A 19,894-nucleotide genomic window follows, 5' to 3' on the forward strand; every position below is an offset into this window, starting at 1 on the left:
TTTCCAGGCATGTGAGGCACACACATGAGAGAGAGAGAGTGAGTGAGTGAGTGCGTGGCACTTTAAAAGTGTTGAAGCTATTTCAGTATAACTGAGAGTATATTTATGTTACTTTCTGGGCAACTACAAGCGCTTTTGGGGTTTCTGCTGTTTTTATGTTTTTCCTTCTGCTTAAAAATAGGACTTCTCCGTTCTACTTCCGTTGTAACTTCACACATCCCGTAATTCAGCTGGTAGATAATGGGTGTTTTGGACTGGTTATTGACAATTCTAGATGCCTGGGACAGGTATATAAATACATTTCCAAGTTGTCATAATGAGGGAGGATTGGTATATGTGCTTCTCTTATTTGGGGGGAAGTCAGAATATAATAATTATAGTGTTTTGTTGAAAGACATTCAGTTTCAGGTTACATTTGCTGAAGCGTGTAGCCTGGTCTATATGTTACATTAGCAGTTGTCCTCGGCAAAGACTACTCTGGGACAAACCACAACTTAGATTTTACATCAGAGGTTTGGGCATTTATAATGAGAGAATGGGGCCTAGACAGCAAATGTTCTAGATCACTTTCTAGGTGAAGACACTGAGATCCAGAGAGGTAATGGAAGAGAGAACTGTAAATTCACTATGAGGAGGAATTTTTTTGAAAGATTTATTTATTTTGAGAGAGAGAAGAGCGAGTGCACTGGGGAGGGACAGAAGAAGAGGGAGAGAAAAACTCAAGCAGAATCTGCACTGAATGTGGAGCCCAACGCAGGGCTCGATCTCAAGACCTTAAGGTCACGACCTGAACCAAAACCAAGAGTTGAAAAAAAAAAAAAAGAGTTGGTTGCTTAACTGTGCCATCCAAGTGCCCCTGCAATGAGGATTTTTTGCCACATTTGTTTTCATTTCTAGTATTTTTGAGAATGACTATTCTAGTTGTTTACCTTTTCTTTTTACATACCTTTATGTAATCATTTTTTTTCATTAATGAGCTAGCAAACATGGTATACAGATTTTTTTTTAAATTGAAAATCAAAGAACTATTAAAGGAGAAGATGTTTGAACCTTGGAACTTTCTTTTTTAAGCCATTCTGAACAAAGCTAAAGTTTAAGGAATTCTAGAGGGAGAAAATAGAGATTTCTTTTAATTCTGGATACTTTATGGGAGACAGAGCTTTTATAAATTATTTTTGTGATCCACTTCCTCTCTCACTTTTACAAATAAAGGTAAATCTTCAATTTGTTGCTTATCTTTGCTAGAGATTATCTTTGTTTGAGGAACAATAGTTTAAATGAATACTCATTATATTCCTTGTAAAAAGGCAATGCAGATATCTAGATCCTGTTATGAGTGAGGACCTTGAGGGACTCTGAAATTGCATTGGATCATTTTTTAAGGATCTCTCGAAAAGTAGGATAACTGACATCAGGACACGGCAATACCAGTGCTCTTCCTGGGCTTTCTTTGCACTTGTCATAGGGAGAAGGGACAAGAGGGGGGAGGAAGGAAGAAGGTGAAAGGTAGAGGAAGAGGAGGGGAGGAGGCAAAGTGCTCCCTGTGTTGTATTTATCGTCTGGCATTCACAGTGTTTACCACATACAGGATTGTTTTCAATCTTCGTAAGAACCTTCTGAAATACGTATCATCATTTTACAGTTGGGGAAACTGAGACTCAGAGAAAGTATAGCCCTCCTAGGTCTGCAGCTAGTACCAGAGATACTCCAAAGCTGGTCTTTCCATCACTACAAAAAAGTGATTCCCGGGCTGTTCCTTATGTCTGTGGGCTTTTGTTTGTTTGTTTGTTTTTAATGAACAATGCAAAATTCACTTTATATTTTTTATTTCTGTAAGAGACACAGATCGGGAACACTGAAAAACAAAACTGGCTCTGCACCGTGGTATGTTGCTAGTATCCCCACTTGGGGAAAATGTAAATACGGTTTCGACTAAAGCGCAAGTAGAGAATTCAAAGTGAATATCAGAACTGAAACAAAGCCACATTTCGTGCAGCACACGTTAATAGCAGAACGTTGATCAGGGGATGTGATCTCATTTCATAGCAAAACTGGTCCTGCAAGCCCAGGTAATTCAGGAAGCAGAATGGTAATTATTCACAGCAGAAAGCAGGTGGTATACTGTTACAGTACTACAGTAGGAAGTCAGAAGGTCGCAAAGCTTGCAAGGTCCCTGACACAACCTGAAACTGCTTGGCCCCCTTTAAAAAGAAATAATAAAATGGGAGAGAATGAAGCAAGTTTACCTAACACATCTTTGCAAGGTAAGTGCCAACAGTCTTTGAAATGTTTCCCATCAGAGAATCAAGCAGCTTCTATTACAAAGTGTGTGTGTGTGTGTGTGTGTGTGTGTGTGCGTATGTGCCCGCGCCCACCTGTACACACACACACACACACGCACCTGCGTGTGCCCTGCCAAGAGAGTTTCAAGCTATGCTCTGAGGGTGAGGAAAAGGGGTGAGGATTTTTCCTGTTTCAAAAGAAGCTGGCTGTCTCTTGGGCTCAACAACTTAACCAACACAAAAACCCAAATTGGTGGAGAGTGGGCAAAGCCTTACCTTTATTGTCCATTATAATGCGGGAGAAATGCTGTGACCAACTTGTGGTGCGGATGTCTTCCAACATTGACACAGAATTGTTTTTTGCCACTACTTGGGCAAATTTTTATTTGTAATAAAGTTTTGCCATATCTAGGGTTTTCCAGCTAAGTGTCCTTGTCCTGATATATTAATATAACCAATTTTTTTTAATATAACCGATTTTTATGGTAGAAAATGGGATCTCAGAGGAGAGCACAGCAGTTGGGAAAAGGGGGTTTATTTTACAGGTACCTTTGTCCTTTGAAGGGATTGGCTTTGTTGACATTGGCTTGTCTAGGCTTCTATGGTTAGGCTTGTTGATAGAAACAATACAAAGTTGCTCACATGTTTCACTATTTTGAGTGAGAAAAATTCCTTCTTAAAAAAAAATCAAAATTGACATAATGCTGATTTGCTGCTAGGATTTGTAATAGGATAACGTCTTATGAATTATTCGTTGCCTTTACAAAGACATTTTGGTCAAGATATGTTTTTAATTGACTGATAATGACATTTTAGTTTTGTTCTTGTGATACTACCACCAAGAAAATCCCAGTTTTCTATTTAGGCATATAATCAAGCATATAACTACATCTGTGAAATATAACGTGCATGAGAATAACAGTAAGATGATCACAGACATGCCTGGTCATAAACTGTCCATTTTCTAAAGTTAAATTGTCCTACAGAGAATGCCTGTGTTTTTCCTTTATTTTCTTTAATCATTTCTCCACTAAACCTACCTAAGAATCCCAGAATCTTATTTTATTGCTTTATGTTTCCTAAAAAACATTTTGTTAAATACTGCTATTTTATAATTTCAAATTATAAAATGCTATTATCAACACTTTTAGTTTAAAGGTTAATACAAAAAAGAGTCATTTTAGTGCACTCTATTGAAGAAAAACAAGCCAAAAGACTTATTTAGCTTGATTCTATGAAATGACTAACTTATATGTGTTTTATGGAGAAAATGATTTTATGATTTTATGTATGTGATCATAGCATATATTTTGTCTCTATAATGTCTTTTCTTTAAAAAAAATATATGGGAAGTATTTAGATTCTTAATATTGTTCATATAAGGATGATTTCATATAAAATGTGTATAACTCTTTGGCAACCGCCTGACTAGCCTGCTGTATAGACTTATGCGAGCGCATCACTGTGTCTGGGTTCGGAGGTTTTAGTAAACTGAGGAGTAACCAGGGCTTGTCTCTCTTTGTGTCAGGATCATGGGAAATATTTGCTTTGTATTTTAGAGTCCTAGAATGTCTATAGATTTTGTTTTACTTTTTCCTCTGGAAAAGGTAACGTTATGTTATGGTGATATGTTCCACTATAAAAGGCGACTACATGCACACATGCATATACACACCCACATATCCTTAATTTCAGAATTAATAATCGGTATATATCAGAAAAAATGTATAAGTTTTAAACAAGAGCTATGGTGAATAATTTGAATGTTATGGTTTGACTTAGAAAATCATGTGCTAGATCCATAAACGTTCTGTGGCTGAGGGCCACTTGGGAGATCAGTTCTATCTCCAGCTCCCTTGTGAGCTCTGTGAAAACTTTTCCACGGGGAACATGTTGTTCCATCTGAGTTGAAATGTACCCTTAATGGGTCTACAAATAGTTCAGATCCATCTTCCTGGAATATTGCGATGCTTTGATTCCAGTTATATTTGCCTTAAAATTAAGTGAATTTAGTAATCTGGAGAGAGCTAATGATAAGTGAGGGTTCTTCAATTGTTGACTTTAAATTATTTCTGGATTTCTAATTATAAAGGAAAGTACTGTGGGGATAATTTGCAGCTTCTTGTGTGGAGGTGAGAGATTTGGTAAATGTAATATCTTATAAAATGGATCAAAATATTTTCTGGGATCTTCATTTCTGGAATGGTCTAACATTATTCTTTTTGACTCGCAACATCCTGTTCCAAATCTCACATTGAGTTTAAAAATTGTTGAAGTAGATGAAAAAGGCATTTTGAAATGTTGTTTGATTCTGCCTTTGACTTAGCAAAGATTCTGAAATACTCTGAAATAATACAATTATTATCAGCTCAGCTGACAAATAAGCATGCTATAGCAGAAATGACTGCATATAAATACTTTGTTTTGCACATTAAACATATGGATGATTTAAGTTTTTTGGTTGTGAAGATTGTAAGCGATAGATTAGCATTCAAACTCTATCATGTTCTTTTAATAGTGGTTTTCTAATGACACGTGTCTAGATTGTGACCATGTCTCGTCCCAAATTGGAGGGCAAGCCATAGACATTGTCAAAAACGATCCATTTTAGTGCTGTTTCCTGTAGGTTTTATACCTAGTAAGCCAGTGAGGAGGGTACCCTGGTTAGTGGAGCCTCTAAGCAATCAGCAGCTATGATATCAGGAACTTATTTTTTCCCAAATGAAAGTGAAGTTGTTCCAAGGTTATCTTCAGCTACATGTGAACAGATTTCAATTATCTTTTCAAACATAAAAAGCAATCTCTTGGGATCCCTGGGTGGCGCAGCGGTTTGGCGCCTGCCTTTGGCCCAGGGCGCAATCCTGGAGACCCGGGATCGAATCCCACATCGGGCTCCCGGTGCATGGAGCCTGCTTCTCCCTCTGCCTGAGTCTCTGCCTCTCTCTCTCTCTGTGTGACTATCATAAATAAATAAAAATTAAAAAAAAAAAAAAGCAATCTCTTCCTTTCAGGCCCAGCGAAAAGTAACTCTACAGAGAAATAATATATGAGAAGGCTCATAATAGTCTCAGGATTCAAAAAAATAGAATTATCTAGCATTGGATAAAATGCTAGATTTTTTTTCTTATTTCTGAAAATATAAATAAAATATATAAAATAATGTGGCGATAGGAATGGGGACAAATGCTGAGCATTTTATCTGGTAAGGAAAGGCAGCAGCATCTCCTTCCACAGTCCCTGCAAACAACCCTGTACCACTGAGTAGCACCTGGCCAGTCTGCGAGAGCGGTGAAAGGCCACGACTGAACAACAGGAGGGGGGCAACTTCCAACCAGGCAGGTGGCTCCCTGGGAAATTCCTCAGGTTAAGATTTCTCCAGAAGCTACCTACCCTGGGGGCATAAAAGGGCCCCTTATCTGTATGGCGAGTCAGGAAGGACGTGCATTTTCTATTCCAAGATTCTTAGTAACAGGCAGAGCAGAGCCTGGTAGGGATTGTACAAAAGGGAAAGAGCCGTCACTATCCAGCTGTGTCCCTAATGTCCCTTATCCACCAAATCCCTCCTGCCTCAGCGACTTAGTCCAGATGATCTTTTTCCGTTGTATTTCCCTCCTCTTCCTCCTTGGTCAAAGCATGTCGAAAGCCCTCTGCTTCTTAGAAAAGGATACGGTTTATAAATCCATCTTTGGAGGGATTTAAGTAAAAGATACCTCTTGGGTTCAATGCTGAGACAACCTTGAGAGCGGTTTCCTTGAGTGGAAGTCTCCTGTGGACGGCCCACACACCCTTGTCACCGAGGCCATCCACTTATCAGCTGCTCAGATGTCTTTGAGCATCTTCTACTTATATCTCCCCTTCCTACCCCAGTTCTTGGTTTTCGTGATCTAGGAAACCCCTCCTCTACAGGCTATAAAAGACTGGAGCTCAGGGGGAAAGAAAGGTCTCCAAGCACAGAAGGGTTGGCTAGACCCTGTGGAATCCAAGGCCAGGTCTAAAGAGCAATCAGCAGAGAAGAGAGAACTCTTCAACAAGGAGAATTTGGCTGTCAGAATTAGGGGAGGAAAAAAAAAAACCCTATAGAATCAACATTTTCAGGGTATGAGGCAGCTTACAGAGCCTCAAGTCTGATATTTTTACTTTGTAGAATAGCAAACAGAGCTGATGAAGGTAAGAAAATTACCCTTGGTTTCTCAGAAGCAGTTGCCAAAACCTAGATCTCCACCCTAGCTGCCCAGACCCTGTAATTTTATAGAGGAATTTGGCACATTCCATTCTGGAGGCATCTGCTTTCCTATTTGAAAAGGGGAAAAAAAAAATCAGGCTTATGAATACTTTCAATATCGATACCTTTTAGAGTCTCTCGTTATGACCTGGAAAGGATTGTCCAGTATTCATTCAAGCTATTATGAGACTGGTCCATCCAGGTGTGGGATTTTCCTTGACTATAAAAGTTTCAGTTTTCCTTGACTTTCCTCACAGCCAAGAGGAGTCCAGACACACAGGCATTGCATGTATCCTGTTTCTCATGATATAACCTTTTTTTTTTTTTTAAAGGGAAATTATACTTATCCTGCTGGGCTATGAAAAGAAGAAAAAAAAAATCTAGGCAGGAAGGTGCCTTAGTGTCTGTGCTGCTAAATTGCAGCCGGAGGGCAGCAGTACTGTATCCCCCAACCTGTTATACTGGTTTGGTGTGCATGTTTACTTTCTGTGGTGGAAAAAGTATCTCTGCATTCATCATTGCAAACCATGCCTGTGAGTGTCTTGAAATCTTTCTAAAACCAAAGAGGACTGACCAGTTTATGACTCTTCCTTCCCAGCCTATAGAACCTTAACAGCATTTTAAAGAAGGAGAAGTGCAAGAAGCTCTTGTTTAACTTATCCATGTTCCAGGAGGAAGGCTTCCTTCCACTAGCTCTCCCTGATAGGTCAGGGCACTTGAAGACCTGAGACATTTTGGAGTTGAAATTTAATTATTAAGGCAAAAGGGCATTTTGGAGTTGGAACTTCCAGAAGCTCTGCTGAAGAGACCTTATTACATAAGGATAAATTTGAACACATTTGGAGCCAGTAAAATTGCAGAAAATGTCAAGGCATGAAATCCCAGGTGAGTCTGACCTAAGTGGGTTAGGCCAGGGGACTCATGAAGACAGCTAAGGGATCCCCCCCCCCCAGATATCAGAGAGAAAATCCCAGAAGTAGGCAGTGGGTTTAGGAGATGAATTCTGCAATAATGCATAAGAAGTAGTTAACGACAGCAGCACAACCGAGCTGAGGAGCTCTTTTTTTCTTGTCTTTGTAAATGGAAATAGGATCTTTACCTTGTTTGAAATAAAACAGGAAGCAATGTACTTAAATGGAACATGAGATAAAAAAGGGTGGTTAAAAACTTGGTACTCAATTAAAACCTACTGCTGGGGGAGAGGCCAGTTCTCAAACACTTTGAAAGTTAGAGTTTGTTCATAGACTTTTGAATGTTCTGAAAAGCAGAGTTTAATCCCCTTTGATTTAAATGGTATTTTATGGCACCAAAATTGTTTTAAAGGGAAACAAAAATTAAAGTCACTATAAAATCTTGAAAAGGTGATACATACCTACAGGATGACTTGATTGTTTAAACATTATTATTAATAATGCAATTAAATTTTTTCCTTATATTTAAAAGGCTGGATCTGTCTTTGCATCTGTTTTCTTTCCTTAAAGAAATAAAACAAAGGGTGTAAGTAATGATCTGATGATTGTACATGTATAAACACCTTATAATTCTTACATTGTATGCCTATTTTCTAGTTTTGGAAAGAGTTTAAACAAATTTAGCTAACTGAGTAGAACAGCAAGCCAACCTTTTTTTTTTTTTTTTTTTTTTTTTAAGCCAACCTTTTTTGTATCACAGTTTTTGGGGGGAGGATTAACCACGCACATACTTGACTTATTGCAAGGTATTATAGTTGCTACATAAATGAAGGAAGATCAGGTGACTGACTAGATTGCAAAGAAAATGTGGTTTGGATGAAAACCCTCAAGAAGGAATTGAGCTTCGGTTTTATCCCTTGAGCTTTTAATCTCTCTCCAGGAAAAGTATGTGTAAATACTTTTATTTGCCAGGGCTGTTTTTGTTGCTTTGTTGATAGATGTTTAACCATCTCCACAATTGAACACTTTGGGAGATGCATTCAAAACTGTGTTTATAATTAATTGAAATGCAACTCACCTGTCCTCTTTAAAGCCCCTGGTCACTGTAATTCAAGATGTGTAGCGTATACTTGGAAAAAACAATAAGTGTGTGACTTCTAGTACCAAATCCTATCTACTAAAAAAGCCCAGAATAGAAATATTTTGAAAAGTAAACTACTGGACTTAATGCAATTCATATAAACATGCAAACGGTGTGCACATACACCTCTTAAGCAACACAGTCAACTTTGCTGTGTGACTTCAGACCTTGGTAAATGATTCATTTCTGAGATGTGATTAAACTCTTGAAACCATTCCATCTCTGTGATTTTATTTTTTTGTCTTCTCAAAAGTAAGTTCCTTTGGAATTGAGATGTGCGGAGTAGAGAGAGCTAGAGGGTCACTATGCTTTATTTTCCTTTTTGTTTATGGATATTTAATGCAATCAGAGACAAGTCCTATCTTCCTTAAACTACTGATAAATCTTTAAAAATTCTTCATCACGTCAGCATTTTTGGGTGGTCAATTTCAGAGGTGGAAAATGTACGTTGTCACCAAAGAGGTAATCACAGACAGGTATCTAAGAATTTATAGGGAAACCTAGGCATTTATGCAGAGTTTCATAGAGGGGATATGATGTAAACTGGCTCTGGCAGGTTTGGTAAAGTAGAGTAAGTGGCCAGAAGGAAGAAAATTTTCCCTGGAAAAAATAACAGCAGAGACAAGCCATAGAAATTCTACTGTCCATTTATTTACATGCTTTATTCTCCTCTTGTTGAAAACAAAGAGATTTTCCCAAAATTAATACTTTGAAATAAGCTATAAATAAGTAAATATAATAACAAAATAAGATTAAAATAACAATTAAAATATTGTATATAGAATATGTGCCAAAACATTCTAGTCAGCTACCAAACAGGACACAGATTTGTTTTCAAGCTTCCTAGCAGCCAAGAGAAAGTAAGAAATTGGTTTTAAGATTTATGATGTTCAAATATGTAAAAAAAAAGTTTCAGCTATTCAAGGGATGTATAGAGATGGTGACAGACATCAGAATAATTTCTATAGATGGCAGGGGTCAGATCTAGCTAGAAGAAAGGGATTTCATTAAATAAGAGTTACAGAGACAAAGAAAATAGTATTATTTAACTCATCTTAGAATCTTGCTATCCATGATTCTCTTTTGAGCTCCTTAAGTTGCTCTCTTACTCTACTAGACATTTGTCAGAAAAAAATATATATAGGAAATATATCAAACATGTAATAAAAATCTGAAAATAATAAAAAAGGAAAAGGACACAGAATAATAAGAGGTAGACTTAATATCTAAATGTTTATATGATTGAAAAAAAATAAATTTTTATATGATTGAAATTTTAACATTATTAAAATTTCAGAGCATAAAAACTCATTTTGAAAATTAGGCTGCTATATATATTTTCTAAGGATATGGTATTACTCAAGTGTCTCTCCTGCAGTTTCTACTGGGTTTTATATAGTTGTTTTATGTTTATTTTGGTTAACTGAAGGTTTCTGTACATTGACTGTGGTGGATTTGGTTGGGGAGTGGGGAGTAAGTGCAAAGGATGGAGAATAAGAATAGAGAAAAAAAAAGAATAGAGAAGAGCACATAGGTATTGATGAAATGCATGTTGCATTAAAAACCTTCTTTAAAAACTTTATAAACTGTAAGTGCACTGGGGTGATATTACCTTAAGTTTCTGTTTTTGATATGGATAAATAGGAATTTGGGTGAAAAAAGGAAAATAATAATAATGCTTTTATTCTTAAGCCTGAGTTCTCATCCGTTTTAGGTTCATATTTTATATTTTCAGTCTGCCATTTGCCTTCTGTGGATTTCTTTTATACATCATATTTCTTCTTGATTAGAAAACTTACTTATATTTCTAGAAATTAGTACTTACTAAATTATTTGCAAAAATACTCTCAGGTGACTTGATAACATAATCCACAATAACATTGGTACTTAGTTCATAAAATGTTCTGGAAAGGTGATCTTCACATGGAATTTGCATTTACTTATGTTGATTCCATAGTAAATAATTTGTTTGTATAATCACATATACATAAAGGGGGGAATAACTAGAATTTATCCGGTACTAAATCAAAGCAGAGATTAATAGGCTTATTTGAATCTCAGAAATTTTGGCCTTTCTTTCACCAACAAACACATCAAACTCAGACTTCGAACCCTTGTATGTACTCATAGTCTCTGCTAAACTATCTGTGGTTTGTTTTCTTTTTGTCATTCAGTTGTCAGGTCAGATATCATCTCAGTGATACCTTCTTTAGTCTTTCTCACTAGAGCAGCCATTCTGTCTTAATGTTTGACTTTAATTCTTTTAATAGCTCACTATGGTCTTTTAAAAACTTTATTTTATTTTTTTGGTGCATTTGTATATTGTCTATTTCCTGGAAAAAAATAAAAAAATAAACTCTTCTGTCTCTGAGATTAAAGACCATGGCTGACTTGCTTATTTCTCTATTTCTAGTGCCTAGAACCACACTAACACAAACTATATTTTCAATAAGTGTAGACTTAATATGCTCAGAAAAAAAGTGAAACATAAAATTCATATTATTCCTGTGTCTATGCAATTTACATTTATTCCAACATGAAAATTAGTTGAGCATAAAGTAGCAGTCACTTAACATGGTAAATACAAAATGAAATAAAACAAGAAAACTTAAGTAAAAAAAAAAAACAATAATAAAAAAGATAAATAAAAGTCTTAAAATGGAAAGAAGCATTTGTCTAGAAGAATAATAATTGGCGTAGAGTCTATTCTAGGAGATTAGGAACAGTGTGCTGTCATTCAAAATTAGAGAATTGTTCCTTCTCATTTTCTTTCATTCTGTAACTTTAATTGGGGTTACCTAGATAAGTTCTCAAATAGTTTAAGTCGTGGTGATAGAAGAAAACATGTATTAAGTGTATACCGTGTGCCAGAGACTGTTCTAAGTAGTCAGTATATTAAAGCTTCACAATCACCCAAAGGGGAATATAGACTCCAATGCAAATAATTATGTGACTATCTCTTTGTTATAGAAAGAAAGCTGCCCTCCTGTTCAGTTTCAAATTCATCTTCATTGTTGTCCCTCATCGCACAGTAATGGAAAACTGAGTTCATGTAATAATAGTGGGATTTGACCAAAATCAAATCAATGTGAGTCATACTTGAGGATAAATTGGTGTTCATTTGTAGTGAGTGCAACAGAAGGAAGAGCTTGTGAAAACTAGGTTTCTGGCTTAGGTGACAGAGAAAATAGTTCTGTTAGATGATTTAGGGGATGCAAGATGGGGAACAGTTTAGGAAGAGAAATATGAGATTGTTTTAAAGGAAATGATTTTAAGCTATAAGTGTTATATACTGATGAGAATGTCCAGGACCTAAATTGCAAAGATGATGCTAGGCCTTGGGAGAGAGTCCTAGGATGAAATTAAAGAGTTGGAAATTACTAAGACTGAAGTCCTACATGCCGCTGTGGATGGGGGGGGATTATACAAAGATAGATGTTAAAGGAAAAGGTGATAGAAAACACTAACATCTGAAGTGTGAACAGAAATGAAAGAAATGGGGGGGTCGTAGGACAAAAAGAAGATTCAGATACAGCATTTACAGGGCAATGCATAGTGAGGTTTTTTCTATTAAAGGAGTGAAGGATGTCAAATGTCAGAATAGTCAAATATTTAGGATCTGTTTGGTGATTCAAAGCCAGAATCAAGGTGCAACATGAGGAAGAAGCAATTTGAGAGTTATCAAGAACAAGGTGAAAGGCAAAGACCAAGTTGTAAAGTTAGGCTGTGCGAGCTACTCAGTGATTGTGCCGTGGGAACGGCCATGGCTGGGGAGTGGTAGACAGAAGATAGAACGAAGGAGGCAGATCCATCGCAGTGGTGCTACCAGTAGATATAATGTTCACCTTTCACAAATGAGAAATCAGTGTCGGGGGAGAAGGTGAAGGGTGTGTTTGATGAGATGAGAACTTGGTCTCATTAGAGCCACTTTATTATTGTTTTTTCTTCATTATAGTAACTTCAAAGAACAGGAGGGCAACTTTCTATAAGGAAAAATAAGAAGGGTGAGTGTAATGACAGATTCACCGAATTGTAGAGGAGAGTGGGTGATGGAGCTTGTACCAAATGGGCTGCATCTTTGTAGTAAAGGATGAGTACAGCCAAGTCTCATACAGCCAAGACTCAGGGTGGGGCTACGTGTGGGCTGTTGATTCCATGAAAGAAAATTAAGAAGTTTGGCCTGAGGCAGCCTCAGAGAAGTTAGGAGACCATGAATATGGGAAAGCAATAGGAAAAAAAAAAAAATGCCAATGACTAAGCCAGTTTTCATAGAGATGAGAGTGAGTGTGTGTTATTGGCTGGTATGCAGAGTTAGAGACGATTACTCTGGAAGATTGACACTCTAACGTGTAGCACCACCCCGAAAGCCCACTCCAGCTCTTTACCTTCACAGTCCATGCCCCTGGACCACAGCTGAACTAAAAGAGAGTGTACATTTTATTACAGAATCATCCAGCTTTTGAACAATAATGGAACACCCAGTTTTTATAGCTGATAAGCTTTTTATTTTTTTTATTTTATTTTTTAAAAAATATTTTATTTATTCATGAGAGATACACGGGGGGGCGGGGGCAGAGACACAGGTAGAGGGAGAAGCAGGCTCCATCCAGGGAACCCAATGTGGGACTCGATCCCAGGACCCCAGGACCGCTCCCTGGGCCGAAGGCAGGCACTCAACCGCTGAGCCACCCAGGGATCCCCCCGATAAGCTTTTTTAGTGGTGTCTTCTCATCTATGTAACATTTGAAAAGTGCCCATATATAACTGGCCATATAGTGTGAATGTGACAGACCTATGAAACTTTGGGATGATAGAGACCCACTTCCATTTGGCTCTGTTCGAAGAAATCAAAATAAGGTCGGATCAGTTTTTAACCTGCTTGAAGATTTGAGACGCTTGGATAGTGATTTGTAATCGAGTTTATATGGTTAAATCATTATCATTGATAATAATGAAAAGGGCAAGTAATAAAATTGGACATTTAGTAAATACCAATGACAGATAAAGCCACAGTTTAAATCTGGGGTGTATCTTACTTCATTGTTTCTTAATGACCACGTTTCCCAGGTGTACCATTTTAGAAGAGCTGCCTTTAAAACGACGATAGAAACAGACAAAAACACAGGCCTGCCCAAAGAGTGTTTCACACGCTTGCCATTTATATCCATATACAGAAATTAGTGACTGTCAATTTTTCTCACTGGAGAGAATATTTTATTCCCAGTCTATTCCATAGCTGATATATCTGCTTTTCTGTAGCTACCGTATTTTACACAAACTCATGCAATCTCCTGCATACGAATAGTGTTTCCTGTTTGAGTACCTCCTGCTTCCTCTTGTCCTACCTCCCCACACATCCTTATGATATTTCCATCATACCTGCATTCCCGGAACTTTTATTGAAGGTGATAAAGCTCTGAAGAAGTAGTTGGAAGTAAATGGGTTCTACTAAATTTAAGAATGTTTTGACCATTAACCTTCAGTTGGAAGTTTTAGGTGACCACAAACTGGTATAAAGGAATATAGATTTACCCTCTACAAAATACACTTTAAAAAGGTTTCTTAAACAATTGGTGCTTTGCTGATGTAATGGATACCTCCTCTTCAGTGTTTTTAACTTAACAAATTACATGTAAAAGCCATAAACTCCTTTATATTATCCATAAACATAATAAAAAATGTTACACCACATAACTTTGACTTAGTCAATAATTCTAGGCTTGGCCTTAGGGTTTAAAGAGAAAATTATTCCTGTTACACATTTTAATTATGCCATAAACTTTGGGAAATAGCTATTGATCCTCAGCATCTGACATCAGAAAAGTTGTTCCTCTCTTGTTCTGTAGCTGCTGAAAGTATGACATACAGACTAAAAGTGAAGAATTTCAGAGGAATCAAAGACACTACTTGCACAATAAAGGATGTTTTTGGTTGCAGTTGTTACTTAAATGTTAGGAGATATAAAGATCATCTCCTCTAAACAACTTTCTGATGAAACTAGGATCACACATTTGAGTTAAGAAATATTTTACCTTATTTTATAAAAAAAATTATTCTCTAATGGTACTCTTGATTATCGCTAATACTTTAATACAGAAATAGGGTTTAATCAGGAACTTAATATGTATATTAAATATATATATAAGGTTTTCCTAACTTACATAGAGTGATGAATGTTGGAATTATCACTTTAGAAGTAATTATTTCATAGTGTTTCATCCTTGAATCAGTGAAATGAACAAAGAACTCCATTCTGTCAAAATTAAATAGATATCTGAAAAAAATAAATAGGTATCTGACATTGATGAAGATGATGATGATGATGATGATGATGATGAAGAGAATAGTACTGTACATAGAAATTTTACTAGGGGATGGGCATTGCTTTAGTTTCAATGGCCAGACTTAAGCCTCACATCCACCATGTGAGGACTGGTCTCAGTTGCTCCCTTTTACAGAAGGCTCAGAGAGATGATGAAACTGTTAGGAATATATAGGAACTAAATGGTAGAGTTGGGATTCAAACCCGGGTCTGTATGACTCCTGAAATGATGGTCCTGACTAGATATGGGCTTCTTAAGTTATTATTTTCAGCAGGTTGGAAATTCTTTGAACTTTAGACCATTTAATGTAAGTAGATTTGTAATCTGTATTTAAATCCGAACATACCAAATTTATGCGATTGTTCATTCAACAAACGTTATTGGCACACGATTAGGTACCAGGCATATTATTAGGAGCTGTTGAAGCTACATGCAATAAGTCATGGACACAGCAACTCATAGTCTACTGTATGTGTGTGTGTGTCACTATGTTTATATACCTTCAGAACTCTGATAACATTCTAGAATTACTCCCTCTCGAACTTTGGAATCTCATTCAATGTATGGTCATGCACCTTGGATACTGTAATGTCCTGTGTGGTCAGTTTGGAGACCTCAGTACCCATATAACCTCAGCCATTAAAGATGCTGTTTTGAGGGTATCAGCAGAGAGTCTATATGGACTTTTGTTGCCACAGGAACCCCTACTTTCTCACTGTGGGAACTAATAAGTAGTAGTCTTTAGCCATTTCTTCCCTACCCTTTTCTTCCTAATCCACAATGTGATTAAATCCCTCGGGTAAAGAATCTGTTAAGCCTTCCATGTACATAAGGCCCTCAATAGTGACTCTGGATGCGATGGTTTGCACAAATCCACTTAATTTAGCTTTATATTAAAAATATAAATTTTTAATATAATTTTTGAAATATAAAAGTCTATTTTTTTTAATAAAGAAAAGTATAATTTTCCCCAAACTGTGCTTTAATTAGGGGGCTGCTATCTATCTTCCACTGAAACTTTTACGCATATAGTGGTATGATCTTGTAAGGATGAGTTATGGGCAGTTAATTGTCAGACATGTCAAGTGTAAGCAAAATTTTCAAACTCTTTATTTATTTGTTTATTTTCTTAGATTTTATTTTGAGAAAGAGAGAATATGAGCAACAGGGTAGGAGGGAGAGAGAATCCCAAGCAGATTCCATGCTGTGGAGGGTGGGGGTGAGAGGCATACATGGGACTTGATCTCATGACCCAGATACCATGACCTGAGTGAAAATCAAGAGTTGAACACCTAACTGACTCAGGCACCTCTCAAACCAAATTTATTTTTTGTTTTAATCCTCATCATTGAAGAGAAACCAATGATGGGTGTTGATGGTCTCTCAAATGCATTATAACTTTCTCCCAGGATATATACATTGAGAATTATGTGAAAAGTGCCTTAGCCAGTTTAGTGCCGGTGAACAAGCCTTCCTCATGGGAGTTAGGCGTTTTATAAAGCTTATGTTTGAAAAAGGAGAAATAGGAAGGCTACTCTATGCATGGTACCAATCCAGGGGATATTATTTAAGTTACCTAATTTTATTCTCAGAATAGTATCTAAACCAATTATTAGGTTACTATGTATGCACAATCTTCATGCTTGGAAGAGAATTATTGGAGAGAGAAAATTTTAAGCAAAGAGGTGATATTTGATTCCTTCTTAAATGAAGAGTTCCCCAGTCAAATAAATGGACAGTGTACTTAAGGGATAAGAAACCATTTATACAAAGGCATTGTGACATGAGTAGTGTCTTTCAAAAAATTCAATTATTAGTTCCTATTATGTGTCCAGCAAACATCAGCTATGGGAATGCTGATTTTTTTTTTTTTTTTCCTGGACCGGCATTAAACATGTTTACAATCTACTGACTACAGTCGAGTTTTAAGGCTAGCTACATGTTAAGCAGAGTGGATGATCTTATGCTGTTTTTACTTAATCTCAGAACACAAAGCCTGTATCATCTAGGCTTTGTGTCCGTTCACCAGATTGCATGTGAGCAGATGTGCACATGTCCAAGATGTTAACCACAGTTCAGTGATCTGCTTTTGCGGAAAGCATCAGATTCTCTTTATGCACTTGCTCTATATGAGAACAGGATGTCAGTGCCTCTCGACTCCAGTCTCCCCTACTGATACTTAATGTGCCAAGTTAAAATACTTGCATAGTGGACAAGAAGGCAGCATGGGGATTTCCTGGCCCTCTTTCCTGCCAAATTGACAGGTTGTTTTGCAGCAGGTGCACAGCAAAGCGATTAAGAATGTATAGGTTGACAAAACATGTGTGATATGACTGCAGGCGGTTTATGTGAATGACATGTCATGGCAAATGTTGGCCCCAAGAGATTACACCTGGGGTTCTGGGGTGTAAGGACAATCTATATGCATATCAAAGCATCATCGAGTTGGTGAGTGCTCAAGAAAAAAATAGCTTTGACTAGGAGTCTACATCAACGAAGTACATGGCAATTCAAGGTATATTTTTTGCTCCTTAAATATTTTACAAATGTCCTATTTATAAGAGTAGGTGCAATAAGCATCTGTCTTGGGAGATGTGTGATATTTTGACTGCTGAACAACTCACTCAGCTGCCAGGAGGACAGATAGCCTGGTTTGTTAAAATTCATGATTGGAAAAAAAATTCAATGTCATCCAATTCATCTTAAAAACACATTGAGCCGTTAGTATCAGCCTCTCCCACTTCTAGGATGACTGACATTTTACATGTAATGAAATAATACAAGTCTTGCTGCCTTACTCACAAATTTTCAGAAATATTCAAAAAGCAGGAGGAAAAAAGTAGATTTTGATGATAAAATAATCATTCATGTATACAGCACAAATATTTGCATAGAAATTTTTGCAGAAGTATGGACTGCTCAAAATCTTTCCATGGACCACCAGTTAAGAGACCCCACATTAAGGATTTTTGTGTTTATATACATTTTTTAAGAGACAGGGAAATAGATTTCATCAAAGGAATTCATAATTCAGATGGCATTGAGATGATTTTTAATGTCTTTTCTCTATCAAAACTTGGGTAATTCACTTGATGTCCTGATACATTCCTATTAAGACTTACTAGTTTTCCCCTAGAGAAACAAAAATATATACTATTTTCTAAGAAAAAAAAAAGTTCTGTGTCCCTTAGTTGTGACTAAAATAACTGTAATTTGCAGTATAAAAATGTAATGCAAAGATTTTCTGCACTTTTTGATCAGCACTTAAAAGCAATCTCAAAATAAAGTGACATATTGCCACTGTGGATTAAGGTAGAGTGTTATTTGCCTATTTTTTATTTAACATGGACCATTAAAACTAAATGCAAAAGTGCTATCTATAGATATAAATGCTTAGGAGAAATAAAAATGTCGTTATAGTGCTTATATTAATACCTTAATGTCTTAACTCCTGGTTACTAATCCACTTAAAAATGGATTGAAGGGAAATCCTGTGATCTTTAGGAAAAAAATTAAATGTTAGCTTTTGAGACTTCTATAAAAATCTAATATTTCAAGCAGATTTATTTCCATCACATAGGTTGTAATATATACTATATGTATTCATTTAAAACAGATATTGGGACACCTGGGGGGTTCAGCAGTTGATCATCAGACTTTGGCCCAGGGCGTGATCCCAGGGTCCTGGGATCGAGTCCTACATTGGGCTCCCCGCAAGGAGCCTGCTTCTCCCTCTGCCTGTGTCTCTGCCTCTCTCTCTGTCTCTCATGAATAAATAAATAAAATCTTTAAAAAAATATAATCAGATATTAATAGCAAACACAATCTTGGACTTCAGCAGAATGATACATTTTACACAAAAATATAAGAATCTGCTCTGTTCATCATTATGGTCTGTCCAAAGAATACTGACTAGGGTTTGAGTTCTTATTCTGAGACTCCATTAGAGTAAACCAGTGAGAGAGACAAGACCTGTCAAACAATTGTGGAGTAATTGAAGTTTTTGTTTTTACTCTTCAGCCTTTTTCGCTACATTTCCTTTCGAACATTGCTAATCATCCTTTAGCTTCTTTCCTTTCTGTCCTTCCTATCATATAACCTTCGTATGAAACTTCAGCATAAAATGATCCAATGAAATTCTTCATAGTAAAATGTCATAGTTTTCATGGTGGAATTTCAAGTGTAAGTTTTTGTGTGATAGTATCTGCTCTACGTCCTTCAAAAATACAACGTAGATGACATCTGTTGAGATTTCAAGTTAAGGTCTTATTTTACCTGGCTCTAAGTTTTCCTCATTCATTGGGTTATACCTGGAATTTCACAGCCTGAAATTCATTTCATAGCAAAATGAATTCTCATGACCACGTTACTGATTTTTTTTTTTTTTTTCCTCCTCAGTTATATTGCATTTTAAGAGTCATGTGTTGTAGGATGGCCTGAAGGAGGAGGTATTTGGAACTGGGGTCTTGGCGTGTATTGTCTTAGCTCAGGCTGCTGTAAAGGAACACCATAGGCTGGATGCCTTAAATCCCAGACAGTAGTTTCTCACAGTTGTGGAGACTGCAAAGGCCAAGATCAAGGTGCTTGCAGATTCCTTTCCTGGTGAGAACCCTCTTCCTGGCTTGCAGACGGCTGCTTGTGGCCAACCACGACAGAGAAGGAGAGGTCAGTCCTGTCTCTCTTCCTCTTCCCGTAGGAACACTGATCAAATCATGGGGCCCTACCCTCATGCCTTCAGCTAAGACTAATTACCACTCAAAGGTCCACCCCAAGAACCATCATATGCCTTTGGCATATGAGTTTTGGAGGGATAAAACCTTCAGTCCATAACTTGTGTCATTCCAACAAATGACTTAGACTCTTGAGTTCTATTTTCATCTATTTTGCATCTATACAGATACTCCTTTCCCTCTTTTCTCCATCGAATTTTCTATCTTGGTAATTTGGTACAACAGGTAGCAAATTTATGAAGTTTATCAATATATTCTTAGAGCTGAACTAAATTGCTCTCTAGT

At 36.8% G+C, this 19,894-nt stretch overlaps 1 protein-coding gene and 1 long non-coding RNA gene across 7 annotated transcripts in view; one reads left to right on the top strand and one right to left on the bottom strand.

The window, feature by feature from the left end:
- NAALADL2 (N-acetylated alpha-linked acidic dipeptidase like 2) overlaps positions 1 to 19,894 on the top strand; it is a 1,264,638-nt gene that overhangs the window by 385,114 nt on the left and 859,630 nt on the right. For 3 of the 6 annotated variants that reach the window (XM_025425633.3, XM_049105639.1, XM_049105643.1), the window contains exon 1: positions 2,072 to 2,264. The exons of 2 other annotated variants lie outside the window; for them this stretch is intronic. In XM_025425633.3, the coding sequence (XP_025281418.3) occupies positions 2,087 to 2,264 (178 nt within the window). In that variant the 5' untranslated portion in view covers positions 2,072 to 2,086. Of the gene's footprint in view, positions 1 to 2,071; positions 2,265 to 7,012; positions 7,390 to 19,894 lie in introns of those variants that run through there. One more of the 6 variants, XM_049105640.1, reaches the window with a different exon arrangement.
- LOC112645983 (uncharacterized) lies at positions 1,820 to 15,362 on the bottom strand. The gene is made up of 4 exons (XR_003127394.3): positions 15,226 to 15,362; positions 14,718 to 14,830; positions 7,877 to 7,978; positions 1,820 to 2,201 (listed from the first exon to the last, which is right to left on the bottom strand). It is a non-coding gene; the product is annotated as an uncharacterized LOC112645983 (long non-coding RNA).

The sequence above is a fragment of the Canis lupus genome, chromosome 34, assembly GCF_003254725.2.
Source record: "Canis lupus dingo isolate Sandy chromosome 34, ASM325472v2, whole genome shotgun sequence".
Classification (NCBI taxonomy): Eukaryota; Metazoa; Chordata; class Mammalia; order Carnivora; family Canidae; genus Canis; species Canis lupus.